The sequence below is a fragment of the Coffea eugenioides genome, chromosome 8 (genome assembly GCF_003713205.1).
Source record: "Coffea eugenioides isolate CCC68of chromosome 8, Ceug_1.0, whole genome shotgun sequence".
NCBI lineage: Eukaryota > Viridiplantae > Streptophyta > Magnoliopsida > Gentianales > Rubiaceae > Coffea > Coffea eugenioides.
The window spans coordinates 43,432,200-43,455,627 of NC_040042.1; the positions used below are offsets into that span (position 1 = coordinate 43,432,200).

The window sequence follows — 23,428 nt, forward strand, 5'->3', positions numbered from 1 at the left end:
AACAAAATTTTCATCTCTCTCTTGGAAGTAATTTTTTAATCATGCTTTTTTAGAGATTGACTGATTTTGTTACCAAATCATAAACCTCAAGGTCGGTTAGTGTAAGTTTTAAATCTCAGAGGAGGCTAGTGTAATTGTTAGAAATCTTAGGGGAGATTTCTAAAATTACCCTGATTATTTAGCGGCAATGGATCAAAATGAAATGAAAGGGCTACAACTTTAGTGCAATTGTTGAAATATGAGTTGAAGGCCACATGTAACTGTGAGCGGAATTTGGAGAGATTTGTGTGCCGGACAACCTCGACCTTGTCATTGCAAATCACGACAATTGGTGGGGGCAGTTAGATATGGCTGTAAGCCGTGCAGACGAAATTTCTCTGAAACTTCCTTCTTTTCGTAGACTTCGGACTTTTCTGTGACAATCATGCAGGAAAAAACATGCATTGATAGACGAGCTGCGCCAAATCGAGAGATGATGATATTTGGCTCCACTCTCCGACAGGCGAGTTTTCCCGTTTTGATTATCATGGACTTTGGATTTTTGTCCATCTTCGGGACTAGCATCACGCGCATCTTATAATAAAGAAAAGAACCATCCTATTATTCAAGTTCTAAGTACGGTATTCTATCCCATACTGACTTAATAGAAACACCATTGAATTGATAGCTTCATGCATTCTTCCAAAAAAGAGCTTCTTTGCTACTTTCCATCGCTTTGGCTGTCAATGTATAGCTTACCTCTATTCCATGAAAATGCATGCTAACTTTAAGTAGCTTACCTTTATTCCATGCAAATGCGTGTCAACTTTTCGTCTTTTTACCCTTTAGATGGTTTAGGTTCTTACGCGCATTACACCTTAGGAATGCAGGAGTTAAAAAACTCGAAACAATTGAGACTCGTGCTGTCAAGAAAACAATTTGGCCGGATCGTGAATTACTTGTCAAAATTTATTTGTTTGCATTATCGACACATTTTTAAATTTTTATTTTATCTCAAATATATTACAATCAAATCACTATTTTTAAAAAAGTTGAATTCGTGAAACATGACAAATAAATTGGGACGGAAGAGTAGTATTTTTTTTTTTCAAAAAAAATTATTCCAAATAATCTATTATTCCAACATGCTCATGAGAAGGGCCCAACATTGATGAGAGCATCTGCCAGATCACACTTAAAATAGGCTCCTTGTTTTATTTATTGACAAGTGAGCCGATGACAGCGTGTGAAGGGCCCAGCGTTTGCATCGGTGGGCTTCAACAATCAAATAAATGGGCTTTTACATCTTCAACCTGGTGAGCGACGTCCAGCCTTTTTTCATATAGGGACCATTCCAGCCACTTATTAGGACAAAAATGATGAAATGAAACGATTAACGTTGATGTCAACTTTAAAGGTTACGAGAAAACTCTTATGTTTACAACATTAAATTTGTACAAATAATTAAACCAAGATAAATGTTAAGATTTTCAAGTATTTTATAATATTCTCATATTATGTAGATTAAACTTATGACAAAATGAATATACTAATGAGAAAAAAAAAATCAGTCACCAACTAAGTGGTGACGGGGTAGGTGTTGATGGTAACCTCAACAAGGTGCTGGTTCAATGGAAAAGGTCGGTTTACAAATCGGGCCCAACTTTGCTCAAATGTCAATCAGAGATCCACAACCCAACGGAGGCAGTTTGTCAAAAGTATGACTTTGGGCTGAGAAGAAAACATGAAGCGGGTTAACTCAAGGCCCAAAGTACTAAAGTAGCTTGACAAGTGATCTAGGCCGGGTAACCTGACGCCCACGAAAGTTACAAGTTGCTGAAGCCAAACAGTCCCTTAAATGGGATTCTCACAGTGTTCTTCAAGCTTTGAACAGTTTCAGAGTTCGGAGAGAGGCTTTGCCAACTCCGTCTAAAACCCCTTTATGAAAATTTTCATCTTCCTAAACCCTAATCCCTAATTGTTATTAGTGTTGCTGTTATTGTTATCTGTTTTGGTGGATTATTATAATTCAAAATAGCAATGAAGGAGGAAGTAAAAGGAGGAGGAGGAGCCCCAAACAGAGAACTTTATGCACTGCTGAATGTATCACCAGAAGCCTCAGATGAGGAAATTAGAAAAGCTTATCGTCAATGGGCTCAAGTCTATCACCCTGATAAATATCAGGCTGCTCAAGTACTCCATCATCCCAATTTTTTTCCCTTTTTGGGTTGCGTTACTTGGGATATTGTGTTCCAATTAAGAATTTCCATAAATCATTTCTTGAATAGATTGTTCCTGTTAAATATCAATCTCCTTAAGTTGTAACATCCCTTTTCGTATTGCTACTTTATTCGCTAGTTTAATTTCATCTACAATATTTTGTTGGGGAAAACCTTAAGATTTTGTTATGCATTGTGGAGTATGTGAATGAGAATTCCAAATTTGGGCGTGGTATTCTTTTATCGAACATTATGCATTATCTTGGTAAATGTTGTTGGATTTTAAGCTGGTCTACCAGTTGACTGTGACTGGGTCTGGGACTTGATTATTGGTATGTTATATTGCATTCGATACTTAGTAGTTTTTTTTCTTAACATTCTTCAAATAGATCATATTAGTAAAGGTTCTACCAATTTGAGAGAATTGTGAACCTGGCTAGCTCATGTATCGGTATCAAAACTGCATCCTATAAAATGCTCGAAATGCAATATGTGCATCGACAGCTGATGGGCAGATTGTTTGCTTGTTATTTATTCTTTTATTTCAATCTGGTATGGGGATTGGGCTAGGGAACTGCATTAGCGTGGGACCTTAGCTAGTTCCGGCTTTTGTACAAAATTAGTTGAAGAATGGATTTTTTGGATTCTTAGTGTTCGGGAAAAAGAATCTAAACTAATTTGTGCTTAAACCTTTGCAGATGAAAGATATTGCAACAGAGAACTTCCAGCGTATATGTGAAGCCTATGAAATTTTATCAGACGAGCACAAGAGGCTGATATATGATATATATGGCATGGAAGGACTAACTTCTGGTTTGGAACTTGGTCCAAACCTAAATAAGGCGCAAGAAATTAAAGAAGAACTTGAGAGACTGCGGCGTCAGAAAGAACAAGAAAAGGTCTCATCACATGTTCGACCTTCTGGTTCAGTTATGGCAAATCTGTCTTTGCCACAATTTTTGGAGGGTGATGGCATTATGAGAGGGTACAGCTCATGCTGCTTTACATTTTTATACTTATCTCAAGTTTATCCAAATTGCTAGTTCATTTTTCTGCCAAAAAAGGAAAAAAAATACTATCACTTTATCTTCTCTCTTTTCTGCTAATTTTGTGATTAATGATGCCATTTTTTGTATCTCTGAATTAAGAAATCTATGTGATTCTACTAAAGCTTTATATAATAGCTGGCTTCCCAAATTCTTGCTCCAGTAAGTAGGAAAGTATTATGCGTTTCTCATGTTGGGTGTTGGTGTCAGACTTCTAATTCATTACAAATTCATTAAGAAATGTCCTCATATTATCAACTTAACCCTACTCATGACTTCATCAGCTGACAACAGTGATGGAAAGCATGTATTGAAGTTGTGGAACAAAACAATCTTGCACTGCCATGTTCCTATCATCTCATGTTACTATTGGTATTGATAATGCAGGATGGCTATGGCAAGTGAAGTTCAGTCTCAATTATCTGAACGGAGTGGTATTGCTCTCGCTGGGAACCTGGCAGTTGATGGGAGTTCTGGTGGTGGCGTTGCCTCTATTGTCTTTAGACATCATATATCTCCCGCATCTTCCGTTGAGTTTATGGGTTCTGCTGGGTTACGGGCATTAATAGGGGTACAAACTTCTCGGTAGGAAGGTTCACTATTGGTTTCCTGCTATATTTTTTGTTCCCTTACATGTAACTTAGTTGGATTAACTTGTTCTTTCTACTGTCTTTAGTCAACTATCCCAACACTCTTCTGCTACAATGGGCCTTGCCATGTCTTTAAAAGATGGTTCAATTAATCTTTCCAACAATTGGACACGGCAACTCTCAGAGACAACTAATGGAAATGTAAATTTTCCTCATATTGATTCTTCTCTTCTTCTTCTTAATTTTTTTTGGGCCAAATTCACTATTAGTTTTGTGGTTTTGCTTTATTTTAGATACAACTTGCATTAGGGACAGACACATCTATTGGCGTTGGCTGGCAAAAGAAGGATCAAAAAATGTCTGCTGCTGGGGATATCAAGGTATGGCTCTGTAAGGGCAGCCTGGCTCGTAATGCAGTTATAGTTTAACCAGCTAATGTTTCTCTTTCCTATGAGTAAATACATATCAGGACACTCAGCATTGTATCTTTGAGTGAATAATAATGAGTCTATTAGTAGTAAAATGCATACGGAAGTTAGGATTTCAGATTATTCATTTAATATCATAGATATTTTGGAAAACAAATTTTTATCAAGTCAAATTTCTTTTCATTTGCAGAAAAGAAGCTTCACGAGTAATGATTTCACCTTATTTTATGTTTGAATTATTTTTGCATCTAGTATATTTACATCTAGTATGTTCAAGCTTCAAATATGGAACACCAATGTTGGTGTATTCTCCCTCTCTTTTGAATCTTCTTTCCTATACCTTCCCTGTTATATACCTTAGATGTTCTATCACTAATCATTTTCAACATATTGTAGATTGGTCCAGGTGCAGTTGGCTTAACAGCTCATTATACACATCGCTTCTCCTCAAACTCCCATGGGCGCGTTGGAGGAAGATTTGGAAGGTCTGTGTATTATTAAACATTGTTAGTTTTGCATCTTTAATTTGCCTAAAGTTTTCTGGAATCTGAGCATGAGCCTCATATAGATATAGTCGAGAGATAGCTTGAATACGTAAGTGCTAGTCAAATAGTGCCTTAAACATGCAAGATCAATGAGTTCTCCCTCTCCCTGTCTTTGTGTGTGTCTATGTTTGGTGGTGTGTATTTATGTCTTTGGGTCTTTGTCGTAATAATGATACTTCGAAGTGATACCTCTTCTGCATCCCTGACTACCTTATTTTGAAATGCAACTTTAGAAGTGGAAATATATTTGACTAGGAATGCAATTTGTCTAATATTAAAATCGTCTCTCATAACTTCAAAAGTGATACCTTGTTTTATTGCTTGTGGAGCAGCTTGCAATTATATATCTGGAAATTGGAAGTGCTTCCAAGTATTATTTTTGCAATTATATATTCTGCTACGTACCAAATGACAAAAGGCTGGTGTTATTTTTGCCTATTGTGCTTGTATGTCCATTGCATTGTATTAAAAGTGCATCTAATATTTTTCATTTAGCTGAATTTCTTGATTAAAAACATATTTTGTGATTTAGTATCTTAATTTCCGGTTAAAAACATGAGAGCAGCATGCTGCTAAAGGGTTGCATAGTTTGACTGGTTTACTTGAAAGGTTTTATGTGCCTGCAGTAATCATTTGCTGCTTGTCTTTTGACTTCTGACATTGGACACCAAATTTTTCAGTGGAGCACTTGAACTTGAAGTAGGAGGTGGGAGAAAAATATCCAACTTCAGCACTGTTCGCATGCTGTATACGATTGGAATTCAGGTAGTGGAGTTAATAACTTCCTAATTTGGCATTGAGCGATTTGGAGCCATAGATAGAGAAATTAATGTTGTCAAAGCTGCATATTGACTTTCTAGGCATATGTTGCATCAAAGGAGTAAGACTACGACACATGCCAACAAAACATAATGAGACTTGCTTAACTTATAGGTTGGTTAATTCATTGTTCATGGGCCCTGTGATATCAAAGAGATCCAATCATTGTTATGTAACATCATCTGGTCACTTTTTTGGTAAAAATAAAAAATCAGTACACCAAGTTTTATGCTCTATGCTTCTTCTGTATGATCAAAATTCATGGTTTACTTATACTTATTGGAGTGCATAACTTTCGTGTACAGAAGCATAGATTTTTTTTTTTTTTTTTAAAGATTACCCTCAACGTCAAACATTACATTCTTTATTCCTTAATTACATTGGGTTAAAGGATGGTGGTTTGGATGGGGAAGGGAGGGAAAATGAATAGCAATTTTGGAGTTTTCTGCTGTGGTTGTTATATGTGATATTACCTGTTGTAAGCTTGTTTTCATCTCTAACAGCTGTATATGTTATTTATAGGGAATCTTTTGGAAATTTGAATTGCACCGGGGAGGTCAAAAGTTGATTGTTCCTGTAAGTATATTCTCAGTGTGGCAACCAAGCATATGCTTATTGTACTTTGGTTTTGGGTAACGGACGTCTAGCATCTGCAGCGAACATATATTTGCTTTTAGTTAGGTCATATAACTTGCCGAATCTACTCATGAAATCTTATTGATTATATAACTGAGCTTAAGTTTGTACGTGTTTTTCTCTGCAAGAAAATCTCTGAGAGCCTGGAAACTGATTTTGTTATCCAGGCAAGAGTTTGTTCCAAATTTGGGTCACCTGTAAATCCACCTTCTTGCATTCTGCCCTCCCTCTTTCCAGTACACAGAAACCTATTCTGATGAAACTGCAAATCGAGGTTAATTATAGACTTAATAAAAGTTCAATGCACTTAGAAAGGTAAGAGTTATGTATTTCTTCTATCAATTAGTTTCTTTTCCATATAATATGTTAATTGGAGGTAATTTGCCACAATGTTTTACCCTTTGATATAGTTGTCTAGGTGACTGCAATACAACTAGAGGATCTTAATTCTCTTTAGAGTTGTAAAATTAGTAACCTGTCTTGGTTTTTCTAAATCCATGTACTGGAGGTTGATAAAATCTTTGATGATCTAAATTTGCAGGTGTTGCTGTCCAGACAGTTGAACCCTATCTTTGCTAGTGGAGCATTTATTATTCCGACGTCACTTTACTTTCTAGTCAAGGTTGGTGCTTCAGTCTGTGAAGTAAATTAACGACATATTAGTGTCTCCATCTGATATTTGCTTAATAAACTATTGCAATATGTTGATTAAGCTGAAAGGCATTACTCCATGCTTTGTTTTGAGCTGTAAAATTTTTGGTTGAGACCCGGTGTATGGGAAACCAGTGAATCATTAATGTCCACTTTATTGAACTTTTGCAATTGCTATCATTCGTCTTCATAGTTCTTCTTCTTTTTTAAAGCGCTTAGAACTACCTGAAATTTGGAATTTGCTCCTAAATGCCGTTATGAAAGAATTCTGCAGTTTGAAAAAGTAACCTGTTCAGTTATAGGTTATAACTAACTAGTTGAGCATGAATTGTGAATATCTTCCAGGTTACATTGTATTATCTGCATCTTCCAGAGGGTTTGTAACGTTTTTGCTTTGTAATTGCAGACCTACATTGTGAAACCTTATAATCTGAAACGTGAGAAAAAGAAGTCGTTGGAGAATGCTGAGAAAACTCTATCCCAGGTATTCTACATACTTTCTAGTGCTGGTCTTTCCTTCTGATTATATAATCTCCACTTGGTTGAACCATACATAGATTGCTTGTCTAGAAGCTTATTGCCACCATTCTCTGCATAATGTATGCTATCTTCTGTCTATATCAAGGGTTTCCTTTTGAATGCTTATTGTGACAAAACTAGGGTTCTAATGGACTGGACCTGTTAAGGTTATCTAAAAAGAACAGAATATGACTGGCATGGATATTGGACAAAATGAATGAAATTATCAACTGATGCATTAGCAATTGTATTCACTTTTGTTGCCTAATTTTCCTTTATATCTCAAATTGAAACTTCCTTAATTCTATGTTTCTCCTTTTACTTCTTTTTGTTCTGCATAGGTTCGTGAGTCAAGGGCCACTGCTGAAAAAGCTCAAAAGTTGTTGCAAAATGTGGCCAATAGGAAAAGGAGTAGACAACTCGAAACTGGCGGACTTGTGGTCACAAAAGCAACTTATGGAAGTCGTAAAGCTCTGAGAAATAGAAGTGAATCTGAAGAAGCAAAAGATGAAGCTACCTCCCAAATCATCGATGTTACTCTACCTCTAAATTTCCTGGTTAATGAGTCAGGGCAACTTAAGGTGTGCTTCCTCTTTAAATTTTTTCAACAGGGTTATGTTGAAGTCGGTGCTTCTGGAAGCATCTTCATCTAATTTGTGAATACCAATTATATTCCTGTTTCGGATGAGGATATTTTTCTGAGATCACATGAATTGGACCTTTTCAGCTTTGATTATTGACTTGAAAAATGTTGGTGCAGCTACATGGGGGTGTAAAAAAATCCGGAATTATGGGCTTTTGTGATCCTTGTCCAGGAGAACCTAAGCAGTTGTACATAGAGTACACCTATGGTGGCAATAAATACGAGGTAAAACCCAAGCCCTCTTCCATCAGCTTTCACTATATTTACTTGATGACTAGAATTACTTTTGTCTGCAACAGGTTACTGTTGATGACTATGAGGAGCTGGTGATCCCCAAGGAAGCACACAGAATATAAACGTCCATGAAATCAGTCAGATCCTTGGCCCCATGATGAAGACTTGTAAAACTTTGGGACCTCTTCACTTTTCCAAGTCTTAAACGGCCCTTTTAAGTCATATGATTCCTTTTATGGTGCGTTCCTTGGAAAAGAGGAAAAGGGAAGGATTTTTTCAAGATAGTTTGTATCAGAATTCCCTTGTGCCTCCATAAGAATTTGGTGTCGCTAGGAGAACAAGTGATGGCATGTCTTGTGGTGCTTCTGGATAAATATCCGAAGCCATTCTATCTTCTCTTTTTGCTTTCCCGGTCATGTTGGGAACTAACTACAGACAGAGGTAAGGTCATTCAATCAAGATTTAGCCCCCCCTCAGTTCAGTTTAGTTGCCATATTACACTCAACAGGCAGTTACTGCCTATGTGGTGGACTATGGAAACTTTCATCAAGCATTTTGATTCTTGCTTTGCAGCCAGGAATCAGATGGGTTCTGGATGCCAACTCTTAGACTTAGTCTTTTGGCATCTTGATTGGCATTTTGTAGATACCATAAGGATACCAATTTTGTAATGTCCAGTAGGATAAGAGTTTTTGTATGTATCAGTTCACGGGATATTTACCCGTTGCAGTGAACTTATACACTCATATTTATTTGAGAGGGGAAAAAAAATGGTAAAGGAATGTCCTAATCAATGAAAGTTCAATCTTTCTCACCTCGCAGTTACATCAAGGAAATCATGAGGATAAAAAGGCATGGACAGTAACAGATTGCCAGTTCCTGAATTAGAAAAATACATACTTAATATTGAGGTCACCACTTGACGGATCAAATGATGCTTTGATTTCTATAGAGGAACAATCAGCAAGAGTCAATCCTTGGCTTCCAGCAGCTACAGGCTTATTCAGAAGTTTCACTGCTTGCTTCCAATATCTTTTATCTGAAAGGCACAATCAACTTAACAAGGAGCTCCTATTGTGCTACTCATATGTGATGATGACAGTGAAGAGGTTTTGTCAACAATAATGAAGCTAATAAGCGAATCTTAATACTACATAAATACAATTAGAGAAAAGAAGCAAGATAGCTCCTTGATAACAGTAATACGCACCTGGTCCGGTTGACAACTCAGTGGATGAATCCATCATCCAATCAATCCAAAGTACAAATCCATGACAAATCCCAGATTCTGTAAATTCAACCTGTAAATCTACTCTTAGTATTCGCATCACAGTAGGTCATTTTTCAAGAGAATATTATTAAGAGCCCCAGTGTTAGTGCAGCTTTGCATGCTTAGATCAGCATATGATACCTGAGCTGTCCCAGCGCATGAACTGATTGGTTTCAAGAAATCAAATTCCATGATAGAGACAGTATCACTGAGTCTCTGAAACGAGTTAAAAAGTATTTCAACAGTAAGAGGTGTACTTCAAACCAGGAAAACTTTTCTCTAACATAATATTCACTTTTCCTGAGCACCATATAGAGTACCTTGCTTTCCCCACACTGCCATATAGGAAAGGGTAAACAAGGACCTTCTTCATCTGCGGGTAAGTCTCCACATGCCCCTAAAGTAGAATTGGCAACTGAATGATCAAAGCCTTCAATCTCTTGCAGGCAGCGGCGACTTCTCCAAAAATCCTGATTAATAAGTTGGTGTCCCCACGCCATTAATACAAAATACCAAAAAAGTAAATAAAGTGGCAGCTACTAGTAGTTCTGTCTTACAGGAAGAGACATTGCACAAGCCCTCAATATACCCTTACAAGGCACTATCAGCACGTCTTTTGATAGGACAGAATCAAGCATTGTTCGCTCCTTCCTGCAAATCACATCAGTTCATGAAAAACTAGAGATAAACTCCTCAAACTACGAGTACAGACGTCAGTAAGAAAACATAATGTGATGGTTAAATTAAATCTGCAGACTTAGTGTTGCAAAATCACCATGTCCACACAGTTCAGACACTAAAAGCAAAGCAGCAAGTACGTAAGTATGCATACGAGAGAAACAGAGAGAGAGGTGGAGAGAGGGGGAGGTGCAGAGCGAGAGAGAGCACCAAAAATTGATCCAAGAGTGGCATGCAAAAGTGCACGATGGTCTCTGCCTGTATTATACTATTTTAGCAGGTACAGAAATTGTCTAGGAGTAATTTAGCCAAACCATACAGTTTTAACAAATGAAAAAATGTGAAATCAAGAGCATCCTTTATTATTTGCTAATATTGTGAAACCATACAGTTCTAAATTATTATTTGCTAATATTTGTTTTGTTTCATCAATTAATTGGAAACAGAAAATTGTCATAATGTTCAAGACATAAACATGCTGTCAAGGTGATATTTCAAGTTATTACCAGAGAATTCAACATTTCAGGTCAAGAGAAGAGATATAAGTTTTCTTTCGGTCCATGATTAACAAATGCACATGAGCAAACACCTCAATTACCAAAATCGCAAGTTTCGCCAAGGAAGCACATTCTCATTTCCATAATAGAAAGGTTCTCCAACAAAAAGGCCAACCTGCAGAGAGGGGATATGAATGAAACTGTAATATTCAAGCAGTAAAGAGAGTCACGAAGTGAAATTATAAGATATAAAGGTTAAAAAGCCAACATGAATCTCAATTTATGTCAGACCGAACAAAACATTCCAATATAAAAAAAAAAAAGCCCATCGTCAGGTAAAATTTATCCCAAACCTTTGTTTGATGCGTATCTTCCATTGTCAATTGCTGGTTCCTTGTCCTCAGAACTTCTAAACGATCCATTGAGTAAAGATTTGAAGAAGCAACGGCTTGCAAATAGTGGGTCCCCTTCTCTCGCAGTCCAGGGAACAAAGCTATAACATGTGCTGATTTAGAAAGACTGGCAATAGCAATTGGCAGGAAAAGACTGTCATCCACAACAATGCACATGGGAGAAACTTTCTGCTTCAACTGCAGTAAACAAGTCAATGACAAGTAAACAAATCAAATATTTGAACAGGAGATAGGTAAAGACCTTGTTATTCTTCAGAATTTAAGAAAAACTTAAGTGAAGTTGTAAATCACTGGATCAAGCTAACATGATTAGCGGTCATAATGGTTGGAGAATTGCTTTAAAAAAGATATAAAGACTCGCAGTCACAGAGTTAAAGTACTAGGAGCATAGGAAGCACGGTTGTCTTCATATACATGCTTCCATGTATAAACCAGTGGCGTATAGGGGGCACTTTTATGTTCCTAAATATGCTTCAATTTATGAAGTTCAAGGGTAAAATGAACCTTTTCCACGGGAAACCTTTTATCAAAATATCCAAATTCTCTAGCACTTTTTTAGGGGAACCTAGTCGACTTAATTTCATCAAGCAGGTAAACCAAGAGAAATAATTAATCAGCCAAGTGAAATACAAGTAACTCACAGCATTCTTAATCACATTAAACATTGACAATCGCCAATTACAATCTCCATATATCGCAATTTGCTCCGGTGTTAGAAAGATCTGATTATCTCCTGGAGAAGGGTCGCAATGTCCCCCATCTTCTTTCTCCAATGAAGTCTTAACTCTGTATGAGATACTAGTTTTCGTATGTCTAGCACCTATAAAAACCTCTTGATGCTTGCACACAGTCATACCTTTCTCTGGTAGGAACCAAATGCACTGTTTCCAGTGGTCACACCAATTTCCAATACCTAAGAAGGCATTAAGTTAGACAGAATTATAATTTGAATAGAAAATAAAGTCAGATCAGCAGACCAGAATACCTAAAACATGGGAGACAGATCAGAAAAATGCTGCAGTATTTAGTCGTTAAAGTTTATGGAGAAGCAATTCCTTTGAGCCATGGGCTACAGGCAGCATCAAGAATTTGTGCTCCTCGACAGAAATTAATCTATTTCAGTGCAGACATAAATTGTCCCAGACCTACTTTCATCACCATTTTCTTTTGTATTATCCCAATTTTAATCCTACTTAAAAGCAGTCATTGCATCTGTTTGTGCCATATTCATCTACAGTTCAAATAAGTTTAGATTGCAAAATTTTGAAAAAATTAAGAAACCATTAGGAAAAGCAAATACTGTTGCCAAAAGATGGATCTCCAGTAAGACAACTGTATTCTAGGCAACAAAGTATAAAACTTCCGTTTGTAATGTGAAATAGTTTACAAACTGTCCTCAAAGTTTGTCCTCAGTTGGATTAACAGGAAAAGGCCCAATCACTTTTTAACAGATTGCTAATTTCTGATGACTCCCAATGACACATTGATTACTGCTTACAGGTGAAAATTAATTAGTGATGAGAGGAGAAAATCAACAGATGTTGCATCTTACCGGGGAAGAATGATTTGGATTGATCACTAATCCATTTTGGTCCAGTACAATAAAAAATTGTTCCTTCATTGTCAAGTTGAAGCAACCACCTGACAGAAAAACTGAAAATTAAAATCCTTAACAGAAATACAGAGAAAAGGGGTTATTGTTGTTTCGACATATTACCATGAGACAATAGCATGAATTGTACCATCATTAGTAGCTTTTATGCAGACCTCGGTTTTTCTATTGCTTTCTGGCCTTTTCCAAAATTCAAAATCAAAAACTTTGAATGGTTCTGAAAGCTGAATAAAATGTTAAAACAGGGTTTAAATAACAGAGATTTTCATTTTTAAGAACAGTCCCAAGTGTTATCATTACCAGTTTAAATTCTTCTTTCATTGCATCACAATGCATGGCAAACTGCTGCTCTTTAATTTGTAAGATTGAATGCACTCCATTTGGAACGAGATAGACACCATCCAATGCTTTGGCCTCATTGTTAATCAAGTCATGAAGCTTCCGCAAGTATGGGCTTTCAACAAGCTGAAAGGGAAGCAGTGAAAGAAAGGATGAACAGCATTTATCATTTTTAGATGCAAATATCAGAAAACTCCTGTCAATCTTAAGTATGACTAAGTGATGACACAGATATTAAGTTATAGCTCATCCATATACGAAAAGTTGTAGAAAGGAGACCTTTGCTCTCAGTATACAAACCCAAGAGCCAGATTGTCTATCAGAAGCAAAAGATTAGGACTTATGCTAGCCTATAGTACAAGTAGTTTTTTCTTAACTGACATGACACTGGGGAAGGTTGCAGAATGCATTTGGAACCATAATTTGTCTAAGTTGTACTTGTGTGCAACACCCCATTACAATCCCAGTCTTAATGGAGAATGCGGTGAATCAGAAGTAAATCCTAGTCAACACAAAACAGCTTTTCTTGCGAGCTGAGTCATTTCTCCATGGGTTTGGAGACCATCAAGTTCTTAAACCTAGTATGAGGATTTCAGTATTCAAAGAAGATTGGCTTAGTCTCTTAAGAATTAAGTTTCTTTATTCTTGTATACTCTTCCTCCTTTTAGTCCCCGTCTTTATCTTGCAGTAGTAGTTGTCATCTTGCCCATTCTTCTATTGCCAATCCTGCAGCCTTACAAATCATGGATTAGCTTGTACTCAGTCATCAGAAATATACTTGTTAAAACTATTTTTTTTTGCATCTTCGGAGGATATTTTTTGAGGCACACCACACTTTTGTTCATCATACAGCTAACCATAATTCTGTTAATGGCTTTTACTTTCCAATTTGCAAGTGGGCACAATGCCAGAAACCATTTTCTCAAAATGAATTTTCCTCAATTTTGAGAAGTTTGAGATACACAAATCAAGGTAATGGTCTAAGAATCATCCTCTTAAATCAACAGATTTTGTAAACAATGATTCTAGTCAGAGAAAAGATGCTGGCTGATCTAAAGAAATGCCAAAACAGAACGATAAGGTCAAGAGATAAACAATGAAAATCCTGATCAAAGTTCTACATTTTGGTTCACGATATAAATGTTTCCAAAATTCATATTGAGTAAGGCACAATCAAGTGGTGTTTCTCCATGGTTTCATTGAGATCAAAGGGAAGTAAATGTACTTGATGGACCATGATGATAACCAACTGTAGCACATTACTTTTACATAAAAAAAAATACCAAAATAACTGCATATAACCAACTGTAGCACACTACTTTTACATAAAAAATACCAAAATAACTGCATCTTTCTTTCCTGCTAATCATACTGCTTGAACAAAATGCCGTGCTTTCACAAGATTCCCTAAGGAGCTTAAACGAAGATAGGATTATGACCCAAAGATTTTACTCCAATTAGATAAAATTCAAATGACTAAATGGGTTCAATATGGAAAGACACCTGGCCATAAGTTGTCGCACGGTATGGTACAGTTTGCGGATTTTCCACCAAGAGATTATCATGAGCATGCTGTAAAGTGGGAATCAGCCCTTCACCCAACAACTCTGAGTCTAGAATTTCACTGACCTGTAATAGCATGATAAGTAATAAACAAACAAATATATATTATACAACATATCTTAATAGCATGAGATAGAGAATCAAGTAAACTAAATACTAATTAGTACTTACTGAATACACCAACTGAAAATCTTTTAAAAGGATTTTGTGATAATGCACAAGAAGATTAGCTCTCTGCAAACTACTTTTGACTTTGGCATGCATTAATTTTATATTATAATGGGTGCATTTAGTGGAATATTAAGCTTAACGGGTCATTATTTCAACTTATAGCCTTGTTTCCAGGTTAACAGCAGCAGTTAGCTATTAAAAATGATTATGTAACACGCAAAATAGATTATACAAGAAGCTTAATTCAGCTGTCTCACCCAAGACATACTTCGAACAGAAATAGTCAGCCACAATAGCCGGCAACTCTACACTGTTATTTTGGTCAATTAGATTAAACTGATGGCTCTCGATCTTCTGTAGTCCATTGCATTTGCAAATGAAAAAGAAAGAAGGTACCACAGAAGTTCTGCTTTTTCAAATGTGCCTCCCATTTGATGCATATCTATTTACCCAACAAAAAATGCAGGGGAACAGCAGCTCTGATGAAATAACATTGGCAGAAGTCTGATGAAGAATTCATAATGTTACTTATTCAGGGAGAGAGTCGAGCCTCAAATCCACTGGACTCATCACTAAAAGAATCATAAAAAACTACGGAAAAGAACCGAAATGGTTTACTTCAACAAAAGGTAACAGTTTTGGCAATGCAGCTTCTGGGCCTCACTTGTCTGGCCCCACAAATACTTAAAAGAAGCAGAGAGTGAAAAAAAGGGAAAAAAAGAAGATTGACGTTGAACAATAACCAGCTTCTTAGAAAAAGTTCAAGAAAGTTATGTATTTTGACAAGCCTAAGCTACTGCTTAATCTAAAATAGAGCTAGTCAATAAGGTAGCAATTTCCATATTCACATTTGCAGTTAATGACAAAATTTCATTACTTAACAGTTACCCTTTCCTGATTAACTATAGCTGTAACCTTCTTCTGTCATAATATTTAAAACTTGTGTGTGCGATATCATCACTTACAAGAACATCAGCACGTGAACTCATATCAATGCCAACTTCTAATTCATCAGATCTCTTGTTGATGACACGTACTTTCTTGTCCATTCCATTTGCTCGTAACACTTTGCGCATCAATTTTACCATGGGAAGGTATGATTCACAGGCTGTTACCTTTCCTTTTGGACAATAACTCGTGGATGAATCATCAAGACCCATCGCCCTAGCAGCCATCATTGACAATAAACCAGTCCCAGCACTGAAAGCAAAATATTGGGTTCACAATATATAAGACAGTAAATTAAAAAAAAAGAGCAAAGACATTTCAATCCTTCAATAGGTAACGATGTAGCCAGTCTGATAGAAAACTCGCAAGCACATGTAACCACAAATGTTGTCAAAAGAATAACATCAATACCAGCAAAAGTTCTGAACCCTCTACCTAAGATGCACCTTAGAATACTATGCTAACAAAGAAATGCTATATCTTCCAAATTTTTATTTCTCATAAAAATTCCAACTATCAAACAATGCTTTCTTTCTCCCGTTTTTTCTATTGTTTCTGACCTTAACAAAATGCTGGTATGGATAGCATTAACGTTATAAATGAATGTAAATTATGCAAGAGACACTAAAGCAATTGTAGAACTCTCATAAATATAGTACCTTGTTTTCTTCCAAGTCTATAGTCCTAAGTCCTTGGCTTCTACATTAATTAGTAGAAGTCTAATCTTTCACATCCCTGACATGCTTGATCATTTTTTATACATGGAATTTTCATTGATCACAACTTTCAATTATCCTTGACTAGTACCAAGCAAACTTCTGTTAGTCAAAATTTAAAAGTGAAAAAAACTTGCAGATATAAATTACCCAATATCAAGTACATGGCAAGGCTTAGTAATGGTCTTATCAATGGCTTGACGAAATGCTCTGGTTCTGTGAGAATCATTGAGCATGTCAAGATAAGAAGTGGTGGCCAAAAGGGGCTCCTTGGTTTTCTCTTCTGGGGTTTGGTTTTCTTCAATCACAACCCATTCTGAGTTGCCAGTGAGTGGGTCGAGTTTGAGCTGGAACATCCGCTGAGCTGAATCAGAACTCATGTTTCTGACTGCTCTAGACTTGAATTGAAAGGAGGAGGGATTTTTAAGAATGGTAAAGAGGCTGCAGAGGGAAAGCAGGCGATTGGGGAGCAGTCGGGGCTCAAGGAAGAGGGAAAGCATCAAGTTTGGGTGGGGGGTCGGGGCCGCTTAGGATACGGTGTTATGGATTATTTTTAGGATGAATGGGCTTTTAACCAAACTCTTCTGTTTCCTACGAACAAACAGTATAGGACAAGCGGACAACGTCCAAAGAAACGGAACGTCGACTAAAAATCCATATTTTATTGGCTCAAAAACGTGAGAGAAGTTCTTGAAAGGCCAAGGGCGAGGCTGGCGGAAATGATGCGAGCTCCATCATCAGCATCTTCCTGCATCTTCTGCCAGATTGCCCGTTCTTCCACCTCCACTGTTCTCCTCCACTCTGTACATTCCTTCTGCCGCTCTCTCTTTCTTCCCCTATTACTATTGCAATTGAATAGGCAGAACCTACGAGGGAATGGCTGTAAAGTTTTGTAATTTTTATGTTCTTGAATGTGTTGACTTTACAGGATGAAAAGGTGGTTGTTTTTCAGGACATCAACCCTTCTGCATTCAGGTCCCAAATCTTCATAATTTGAATTGCTACCTCATTTCGTTTCTGATTTCAACATGTTCTCTGTCTAGATATTGTTCCATATGTGAGTAGATATACTCTGATTGTGATTGATTCTCTTCAGTGTCGTGTTTTGCTGGTCAGTTTATCCGTTTACTCAGACTGGGTTGATTGTAGCTGCTGCGTATTTTCCTGTTCACGTGTTTGAGTTTATAGAATTGTCAATCCTTTGGAAATATCAGTTCCGCTTGCCTAAATTGCTGCAAATTCCCTTGTACTTTGATTGCTTTCATTCATAAGAATTCAGTATCGTGAATCTGCTGATCAATCTATTAGCTGACTGTAACCCCGGCAAGAGTTCTTATATACTTGTTTGTGATTAATTGTGATTTGGATCTTGTCAGTGAGCTAAAGGATGAAAGGGCACCAATTGAACATTACACACATTATCCTTCAAGTTTTAGCAATTCGCTTAAATGTGTTGATCTCACGTTTTGGTTCTCAAACATGTGATATACCATTTATATGTAGTGTTTAAAGGGCAAAGACATTCATTCCACTTCCAGTTAAATAGCTTCATTTGATATACATTTTGCATACTTGGGATCTGGGAACTCCCAATGGTAATAATTTATGATGACTATCCGATATATTTTAATAGGCATTACCTGGTAATTCCAATAGAGCACATTCCAACAGTGAGGAACCTTCAGAGGAGAGATGAAGACTTTGCATTAGGTAAGAAAAGTTTATTTAGCTATGAAAAGCTGATTACTTCAGGTATATAGAAAATGGCTTTTTCTTTTGTACTTGTTGTGAATGATCTTCTACTTTTTCTTTTACAGTGAGTCACATGTTAGATGTGGGACAAACTCTGTTGCGCAAGGATGCACCTAATTCCAAGCATTTCAGGTAGTAGTATCTTTAGACATGCACAAGGTTTACTTAATTCTTGATGCCTTTTTACATTTGAATAGGCCAGAGAACTATACTCGAGGAGCAAACTGAAGTTGAATTCAGGATTCTGGTTCTAAACAGTAGTGTGTTCAGTGGTTTTTTTCATGGTTTTCATGATAAATATACTAGGTTTTAGCAGCTCTGTGCATAAAATTAAGTCAGGCGCTCCGACGGCATCCACTGTAACTTCTTTGACAGCCCAAACCACCCCCCACATCTCCTACAAATTAAAAGTGTAGAAGAGAATGAGAATGAAAAACTACCTATTCCATGGAGTGACAAGGTGCATTTAGATGCCTTTTATGTGCATTCTTTCCATCAAGCTGGAGTGACCATTAATCTTCTCAATTTCTCCTTGTACCACTTTCCTTCCAGTATTTATGAATAGCTTGAAAGTTAGTGAAATCGTCATCCCCATTTGAAGAAGGAAAAACAGCAAACGCAATGGTTCAACAGAAAAAGTTCCCTGTAGTATTCCAAAAAAATTACTTATGAAACCTGAGGTTCTAGCATTTTTCATTAGCTAAATGTTCTCTCTGGAGCTTAAAAACTCGGTTATGAGCTCTCACAAATTTTGATCTGCTGACTCTGTTCTGTTATGAGGGTGGTGTAAACAAAAAATAATGGTTTAAACTATGTGAAATTTTATTTCTTCATTTGAGAAGTTTACGGTCAACTACTTCCTATGAGAATATAAAAATGGTAGCAAGAATAGAATTTGGCCAGACTACTCGTCAAATTTTAGTATTCTGTAGATAATGCTTTGCATACTTTCAGTAATAGCTGGATTGTGTAATTAGTTTTCTTTCATTTAATATTTGGCATGAAAAATTGAATAATTGTTCTGTTTATGGTTCACCTTTTACCATTACCATACAAGCACAGTCTGCAGAACAGTCTTTTGTATACCTTACCATCTTGGAAGTGCAGTGCCTTTTACATATCTTTTGTTCTTACCAAACACATTTTACACACTCTTTAATATGATCTCAGTGGTGGATATCATATTCACATGTTAGGAGGAGTGGTATGATTTTTTATGAGCAATAGATCAGTGGAATGGTCAAGTACAATTAATTTCTCTCTTTTCTTCTTTAATTTTGTGGGAGGTAAGATGGAGACTTTGCAAAGGAATAGAAGTTGCCAAGTCAACAGTTAGTTGACTAAGTAATAGCATAGGTTTTAGTTACATAGTTTTGGTTGTAAATTTAACTTTGTTGACTGGGTTTAGATGGAATTGCACTTTACAAGTTCATTTAATGAATATCAGTATAATTCTTTCATAGTGCGACTTTGATGGCTGTCTGAATAGATTGTAGGTTCACCTCCAGATATCTACTGGGGAAAAGAAATGCTGAACTATATTTCTTTTGTTTGTTTCCATGTATGACTATGAACAGATTTGGTTTTCATCAACCTCCTTTTAACAGTGTTGATCATCTCCACCTTCATTGTTTAGCACTTCCTTTTATTCCAAGGTTTGTTTCCCCTTGTGCCATTAGCTTGGATAGCTTTTTTTTTTTTAATTTGAGAAGATCTCAACTTCTGCAAGAAATCACAAATGCATCTTCTAATTTCACGGATTTGAAACAGTTGGAAATCCATAAAATACTTATCTCTTGGACCACTTGGTGGATTTATCGAAGCTGAAAAGTTGTTGGAGAAATTAAAGCCATTGTCTCCTCTTACCTCATAAACGTAGTCCATCTTCAACTCTTTCTGGCTTGTTCCACGGTAATCCATTTGCTTTGCCAAATGTAATATGACTATAGCAAAGTTACCTAGGACCCTTACTGCACAGTATTGTATTTGTCAAGCTTCCAACTGAAAGGAAGATAAAGCGTAAATAGTGATGAGGAATTGAGGATCAGGCAATCTTGTACAAGTGCTGATCTGGATGGCGTTGCTTCGTTCAGGCTATGTTGATGATTTGTAATCTTTGTTTTGTTAATTAGTTGATCAAGTAAGCTATGCAATTGCACTGGCATGATCTTTTCACAGTATCTTACATAATTGAAATTTTGTTTCATGTGATCTGATCGTGGAAGTTTATGAATGCAAGATGTTGTACCATGGAAGTTTACTTGTCGTGAGCAAATTCTGGTGCCAATGCCAAATGAATTTTTATTTGCTCAACTAGGTTAGTTTCTGTCTCTGATCAATCTATTGCTGGAAACTTAATTTTGAATTTCAGGTGATTAGGCTATGGAATGGTGTCCGAATGTAACTAGCATAATAGCCACAAATTAAACATGCTTTGTTTATATGACAACTTACTCGGTTCTTACTTACCCCAAAAAACAAAAAAATTTCTCGGTTCTTTAAAGACATCAGACATTTCTATGGGTCAAGAGGATCTGGTTGATATGATATCCATTTAGTAACGTGAGACATCGTCTAAATTAGCAACATGTGGATAAAGGGTTGCGTAACTTGCCTCCTGATGGATGGATGAATAGGGACTATACCATTTTCTGGATTACAATAGCTCCAGAAGTGAAGCAGTTTCGCACCCGATGCTTAAAACCTAGGTGTAACATAACAAAGAAGCATGAGAAAATCCTTTAAGAGCCTTGCATTGGAATCAGAAAATGGCGATGACTGATCATAATCCTTTTAACATCTTGATGCCAATGTAGTTTCGCATCTGTGCTAAGAATTTTGCTTGAAATTTGTATGGCATAGGGAAGATAGGTAGAAACTTCCTAATTTTGTTGGTTGAATGCTCTTAATTTCTGGTGCAGAATTCTTCCAACTGATTGGTGACATTACCCGTAATCCTAACATTTTATGAACAGGAAGCGACTGTTCCAAGTTCATGGTTCTGTTTCATAGTCTACAGCTTAGACATAGCCGTGACAAAACTATCATTTCAAGCATGTAAAGCCAACAGCATTTAGACACTAATTTAGACACTCGTTCTGGCCCTCCACACAACAAAGAGAAAAAGGAAAATTACATTTAGCTGCCTCCTAAATTTAGCTCGTCAACCTCAAAACCATTAGTTTTTGGTGCTTTCTAGCTGGAACATCATCATGTGTGACTGATCCATGTCCTTAACTCTCCAAAAATTAGGGAGTTAATCTGGGGTGTGTGTGTTTTAAGCTGTAAAGTATAGACTACAGAAATAGAAGCCATGTTTACGACCTTATGCACTGTTCAGCAATTCCTGGAACTCTTTACTTTTCTCACCACTTTGCTTTACGAAGCTTTGGTACTATGATATATGCGGAGTATCTGATGTAACAGACTGGTCCCTGATTCATGAATGTCTTAAGGGATTAGTTGTCATTTCTATCATGACCTCTTGTACAGTTTAATGGTTGGTAAGATTCATAGGCTTTGGTGTTGTGGCCAAAAGTATGAGACAGAACATACAGTACAACTGCTTCTGTGAATGAAAGAGATTTTGTTTTAATAAGAGAAATGGATACCTTAAGCATCTTGTATGAAAAGCTTACACATTTAACTAAAGATTTTCTTCACCAACTCCCTTCCACTTCATAAAAAAGAAAAATAGATCAGTTTTATATGCTAAGCATCCATACCAAAAGCACAGCAGAGGAGAGAGTCCTAAGTCTATCAAAATAATCCTAGCCCATGTCCCGGTCTCTGTCATATTAAACATGGCCAATCAATGGACAGAAATATTGAAAATGAAAAAGGCAGAAGCGAGTGGGGAAAGTTAAGTTAGATTCCTTGGTCTGCCTTCCAAATACTACAAGATTATCATCAAAGTTTGGTAAGCCGAGGCAGCTGGAACTTATAATTAGCATGGGAAAGAATGGGTTGTGGATGTGGACAGTTCTGACTTGGTTCGCAGGCAATAATGATTGGAATCAACACGTTCAAACCCATTGCTCTCATCCCCAAGTTTTGGTCATGTCCAATAAGCTCCATATTTCTGAGATTACAGCCAGTAAAGGGTCCGCTTACTGCAGGTACAGATGCTTACCAAACTATGAATGTATATAATATGGATTTTATGTATAGTTTTTTTTGTTTTTTGATTTTTGTTTTTTGGGTGTATGCATGGTCAAATTGAACTTGGTTCTTGAATTAAAGCATGTAATAGGACGCGTGATGATATAGTATCAAGTATCTTTGAATTTTTTGCTGCTCTATAACTAAGCACAATTATAAGTTTTCTCCATTGTATGATTGATAAGCTTGGAACAAAGACTTGGTCCTACGCATTACATGATTTTGTCCCACACAGAGGTTTTACGTCCTTTAGCATCTTGCTTTTCAAATAATAAGCTTGAACCAATCATGCCACTCAAATTTTGAATTTCTTCTTATTTGGTTAGAGTAAATTGTTGGTCAATTTGCTCTTTGTCCAGTCCAACTCGGGGTAAATTGATACAAGTTGGCAAGATAGGGAAGGATTGGAACAAAATTTTGATGTTTGACGAGCAGAACTTTAGAGACTAGGAGCATGTTTGAATTGTTATTTTCTGGAGTTTTCGTAGAAAAAACATACTGTAACGATTTAATGTATGCGTGATAGAAAAACGATTGAAAAATATAAAAAAAATTTTGAAAAAAAAAAAGACTTTCCAAACAAGGAGTGATACACTTTTGTAGTTTGCTCTAACTATTATTTACCCCTTTGAGGGGAAAAAAACCAAAAAAAAAAAAGAAAAAGATGAGGGAAAGACGAAGCCTCTTAAAGATCAAGAACCGGGATTAAAATTCAAAGTGCCAACTGCCACGGAAAATTGGTGAGATTTGTGTTCCTGCATACGGAATCAGAGGTTGGGCCCTTCTTCGTTGTTGTTACGCAGCATTGGCTCGGTAGGATCTACGCATCATCCAAAATTAAACTGCACGGAAATTTGTGGGACCAGAGAAGATGACGGGAGAAAATTCCCCAACAAGTTGCGAGGTGTAACTGCACGGAATAATGCTTAAATGAGATATTTTTATTTGTTACTGCAAGGAAGAAACTAGAAATTGAAACTTGAAAGAACATTTAAAAAT

At 36.6% G+C, this 23,428-nt stretch overlaps 3 protein-coding genes across 3 annotated transcripts; 2 read left to right on the plus strand and 1 right to left on the minus strand.

The window, feature by feature from the left end:
* The first annotated feature begins 1,886 nt into the window (after positions 1-1,886).
* LOC113779579 (chaperone protein dnaJ 13) lies at positions 1,887-9,047 on the plus strand. The gene is made up of 13 exons (XM_027325198.1): positions 1,887-2,172; positions 2,897-3,183; positions 3,632-3,829; positions 3,921-4,035; positions 4,128-4,214; positions 4,659-4,747; positions 5,488-5,572; positions 6,149-6,202; positions 6,804-6,884; positions 7,320-7,397; positions 7,774-8,013; positions 8,193-8,300; positions 8,375-9,047. Exons 1-13 carry the CDS (start codon positions 2,020-2,022, stop codon positions 8,429-8,431), a joined length of 1,632 nt encoding a protein of 543 aa, XP_027180999.1. The 5' UTR covers positions 1,887-2,019; the 3' UTR covers positions 8,432-9,047.
* LOC113779578 (protein arginine N-methyltransferase 1.6) lies at positions 8,965-17,021 on the minus strand. The gene is made up of 14 exons (XM_027325197.1): positions 16,667-17,021; positions 15,818-16,052; positions 14,622-14,747; positions 13,080-13,244; positions 12,885-13,003; positions 12,720-12,808; positions 11,809-12,080; positions 11,108-11,344; positions 10,856-10,929; positions 10,137-10,230; positions 9,900-10,049; positions 9,721-9,795; positions 9,520-9,610; positions 8,965-9,348 (listed from the first exon to the last, which is right to left on the minus strand). The coding sequence occupies exons 1-14, from the start codon at positions 17,014-17,016 to the stop codon at positions 9,194-9,196; spliced, it is 2,232 nt and encodes a 743-aa protein (XP_027180998.1). The 5' UTR covers positions 17,017-17,021; the 3' UTR covers positions 8,965-9,193.
* An 82-nt stretch (positions 17,022-17,103) lies between these two features.
* Positions 17,104-20,482, plus strand: LOC113779580 (bifunctional adenosine 5'-phosphosulfate phosphorylase/adenylylsulfatase HINT4). Its single transcript, XM_027325199.1, has 6 exons — positions 17,104-17,319; positions 17,445-17,491; positions 18,150-18,226; positions 18,334-18,400; positions 19,846-19,923; positions 20,039-20,482. The coding sequence occupies exons 1-6, from the start codon at positions 17,236-17,238 to the stop codon at positions 20,139-20,141; spliced, it is 456 nt and encodes a 151-aa protein (XP_027181000.1). The 5' UTR covers positions 17,104-17,235; the 3' UTR covers positions 20,142-20,482.
* The last annotated feature ends 2,946 nt before the right edge of the window (positions 20,483-23,428 follow it).

Bases quoted from the DNA above. Each gene is read 5' to 3' on its own strand.
- LOC113779579 (XM_027325198.1), top strand. From the start codon at position 2,020: ATGAAGGAGGAAGTAAAAGGAGGAGGAGGAGCCCCAAACAGAGAACTT. The intron at 3,830-3,920 runs GTAGGAAGGTTC...TACTGTCTTTAG, and splicing joins ATAGGGGTACAAACTTCTCG to TCAACTATCCCAACACTCTT. The intron at 5,573-6,148 runs GTAGTGGAGTTA...TGTTATTTATAG, and splicing joins TGTATACGATTGGAATTCAG to GGAATCTTTTGGAAATTTGA.
- LOC113779578 (XM_027325197.1), bottom strand. From the start codon at position 17,016: ATGCTTTCCCTCTTCCTTGAGCCCCGACTGCTCCCCAATCGCCTGCTT. The intron at 14,748-15,817 runs GTAAGTGATGAT...ATGCTATTACAG, and splicing joins GTTCACGTGCTGATGTTCTT to GTCAGTGAAATTCTAGACTC. The intron at 11,345-11,808 runs GTGAGTTACTTG...TGTTTACTGCAG, and splicing joins TTAATGTGATTAAGAATGCT to TTGAAGCAGAAAGTTTCTCC.
- LOC113779580 (XM_027325199.1), top strand. From the start codon at position 17,236: ATGATGCGAGCTCCATCATCAGCATCTTCCTGCATCTTCTGCCAGATT. The intron at 18,401-19,845 runs GTAGTAGTATCT...GACTATGAACAG, and splicing joins CCTAATTCCAAGCATTTCAG to ATTTGGTTTTCATCAACCTC. The intron at 19,924-20,038 runs GTTTGTTTCCCC...GATTTGAAACAG, and splicing joins GCACTTCCTTTTATTCCAAG to TTGGAAATCCATAAAATACT.